Consider the following 3,309-nt stretch of genomic DNA (forward strand, 5'->3'; position numbering starts at 1 on the left):
TGAAAGTTCCATGCACAATGGGAGATTTTGATCCAACATAATTCATTTGACAATCTTCAAAAAATTTTAATTCATTTGATCAATAAGTTAAGTAGAGATTTTGATCCAACATAATTCATTTGACAATCTTCAAAAAATTTTAATTCATTTGATCAATAAGTTAAGTAGATTTCATGCTTATAAGTGGAACCTCTATAGATTATTAATTAATAGAAATAACTTTTTTTTTGTAGTCCTGAGTCGGAGCAGGATAATAATTAACCCAATTCGATAGTCACACTTCTAAGCTCCTAAACTCAATTATTTCTAGTATCCCAAAATTATAACGATCGTAATTTATAAACCGCTTCATATGGATGTTATTATGGGCCTAAACGGGCTTAGCGTTGAAAAATAGCCCATAACATGCAAAATAAATGGGTTTAATTTTCATTTTCGTTTAAACGACGCAGTTTCTTGTGTCGCCGATCTTAGCTCATCTCTTCTTTCCACAAGCAGAAGACCTAAAGACGAACAAAGATACGGTTAGGACGGAGTACACATATCCTAGGTTAATTCTCCACCGGAAAAGTTAATTCTCGTTCTCAACGGTGCCGGAAGAGTAGAGGAAAGGTAATAGACAGGTCAATAGTTAACTTTCTCGTTTCAATTTTGTGATTGGGGGTTTATAGGTTGAAATCTGATTTCAGGGTGATCGAAACAAAATGGGTAAGCATAGGAAGAGAGATGCTGATTTGGAAGACGATACTCCATCTTCAGCATCGTCGTCTTCGTCTTTCTCGTCCGACGAGTCTGATTCGTCTTCTAGAAAACGGAGGGAGAAGCAAAGGGGGCGGCGGAAAAGTGACGGAGGAAGTTATGAGAGAGAGAAGCGGAGGAAGAGAGAGAAGGAGAAGGAGAAAAAGTGGAAGAAGATGGAGAGGAGGGAGAGAAAGAGGAGAGATATGAAGAAGAAGAGGAGGAGCAAGAAGCGTGATTATGAGTCTGATTCTGAGTCACAGTCTGGTTCTGATGATCCCATCTCTGATGAAGAGAGTTCACAGGATGAGCCTGAAACTGTGGTAAAAGAGATGCTTTTGGAGTTTCCTAATGTTGGCAGTGATTTGAAACAGGTAATGTGATACTTCTTTACTCTGGATAGGTTTCGTTTATGAGTAGTAGGTGAACCTGAAATCATTGTCCAATATCTCTGTATGTGCTGAGATTTCGAATTTCATGACCTTTTTGTGTAGCTGGTGAAAATGATACGTCTTTCCCCGAACTAGATTTAGTTATGAGTAGTAGTATTTTATGGTGAATCTGAATAATTGCTAGTGCTATGCGTCCAATGTCTTTTGTTTTGCTTTGATATTTTAAGTTTATGTCCTTTTTTTGTAGCTTTTGAAAATGATAGATGATGGGCAAGCGGTTGATATTAAGGGTATTTCCGAGAGCGCTTTGAAGAAGCGGTTGAAGAAGCTGTTTCTTTCTTTGAAGCTTAAGGAACGTGGTGATAGAGTCTTTTTATTACCACCAGGTGCTTCTCCTTCTTTAGATTTGGTGGGGCATCTTATAAAAGGCGGAGAAGAAGAAGTTGAGAAAAACTGTGATGATTCTGTCCCATTAAAGAAGACTGAAAAGGTTTTGGCAGATGAGAACGATTTAGGATCGAATTCAGCTGATGATGATGTTGCTGGTCCAAAGAAAAGGTGATTCACGCTTTCTCTTTGTGGTTCTTTCTAGTGTGCTTCATATTAAATAGTTATCCTATTAGATCTTAATGTGGGTCTAGACTCTAGAGGATAAAATATGATGGTGTTATAATTTGATTATAGGGTGATTGGACCTGCAATGCCATCCGCGGAGTTACTTGCTGCTGCAGCAAAGCTAACAGAAGCTCAAGCTGAACTTAGGTACTTTTAATTGATTATTAGCTCTAAGATTATCTTTTTTTTTTTAATTATTTTTTATGTTTATTAAACCGTTTAATAAATATTTATTAATATACCTCAGAGAAGCTGAGCTAGCAGAAGATTCAGAATATTTCATTGGACCTGCTCCACCAGCTGTTGTTGCTGAAGTTGCATCATCTAACGAGGCAGAGCGATTTGAAGAGGTTCATAGTTTTCCTTCTGGCAATATAGATACAATTCTTTGTTTTCAAATTTTATGGATAATTCGTTAGAGTAGCATCTTATACTCCTTATGTAAGCAGGTGACCCGGATTATGGAAGCTGAACCTGATAGTCCATACGATGTCTTAGGAGTAAATCACAATATGGCTGCTGATAATATGAAAAAGAGGTATGGATTCTGTTACACTTTTGGAATCAAGAAAAATGGTTATTAGTCACTAAATAACTGCGCTCAATCATTTTACACAATTTTACGCAATCAGTTGCATAATTTGATATAGACAATTATGGTTTGTAGGTACTGGAAGCTGTCTCTTCTTGTTCACCCAGACAAATGTTCTCATCCCCAAGCCCAGGAAGCTTTCATTTTACTGAATAAAGCTTTCAAGGAATTACAAGATCCAGAAAAGGTGAGATAATGAATCATCTACTGTCTGGTTGTTTTTCTATATGCTCTCAGAGACTTACTGAATCATGTGGCCACTCAACATTTATTTATGTATATTCCCTTAATACCATCTCTTTTGTTGCCCTTTGTTTTATATCTCTAATGTATTACCGACACTGTCTACAGAGAAAAGCAATGGATGACAAGATTAAACTTAAGGAGGAACAAGAGGCATTTAAGGTTTGTAATTCTGCCTGATTGATCTATGCAATCTTTTGGGATAAAATCTGTATGTCTGGCTTACAAAGACACGGTATTCTTGCTCTGCAGGCTGAATTACGTTCAATGCAAGAAGCAGCACAATGGAGAAGATCTCAAGGTGATGAGGAATCACTGTGTTATGCAGCTCCCTAATCTCTTTGCCTTTATTACGGTATGAAAATTTAATGCTGTTTTTCTTGGGTTTTCAGGCATATCAATGGAAGGTGATGCAGAGCTGCTGGCAGCAACTGAGGTTAAACCTATACCTAAAAGAGATGAGTGGATGACCACCCTTCCTCCTGAAAGAAAGGTGAGAGATCGACAATTACCCATTGGTAGAAAAAGGTTTTTAACTATTGGTTAGGGTAAAAATTTATATGTATCTCGGGTTCTTCTGCAGGTTGGGGTGGCCGTGCAACAATCAACAACATTTAGCAGAAATGCTAGAGAAGGACGCGGAGACACTACAGCTTGGACAGATACTCCTATGGACAAAGCTGAAAGAGCAAAGATGAAGTAAGTTAACGCCAATTTTGTCAACCTTTC

At 37.6% G+C, this 3,309-nt stretch overlaps 1 protein-coding gene across 1 annotated transcript in view; it reads left to right on the forward strand.

The window, feature by feature from the left end:
* LOC104701124 (transcriptional regulator ATRX homolog) overlaps positions 455-3,309 on the forward strand; it is a 4,591-nt gene continuing 1,736 nt past the window's right edge. Inside the window, exons 1-11 of the mRNA XM_010416767.2 lie at positions 455-612; positions 690-1,112; positions 1,378-1,688; positions 1,815-1,892; positions 1,993-2,095; positions 2,195-2,283; positions 2,413-2,524; positions 2,689-2,742; positions 2,833-2,881; positions 2,973-3,073; positions 3,164-3,279. Coding sequence (XP_010415069.1) covers positions 705-1,112; positions 1,378-1,688; positions 1,815-1,892; positions 1,993-2,095; positions 2,195-2,283; positions 2,413-2,524; positions 2,689-2,742; positions 2,833-2,881; positions 2,973-3,073; positions 3,164-3,279 — 1,421 coding nt within the window. The 5' untranslated portion in view covers positions 455-612; positions 690-704. The remainder of the gene's footprint in view (positions 613-689; positions 1,113-1,377; positions 1,689-1,814; positions 1,893-1,992; positions 2,096-2,194; positions 2,284-2,412; positions 2,525-2,688; positions 2,743-2,832; positions 2,882-2,972; positions 3,074-3,163; positions 3,280-3,309) is intronic.

Source organism: Camelina sativa, chromosome 7, assembly GCF_000633955.1.
Source record: "Camelina sativa cultivar DH55 chromosome 7, Cs, whole genome shotgun sequence".
NCBI lineage: Eukaryota > Viridiplantae > Streptophyta > Magnoliopsida > Brassicales > Brassicaceae > Camelina > Camelina sativa.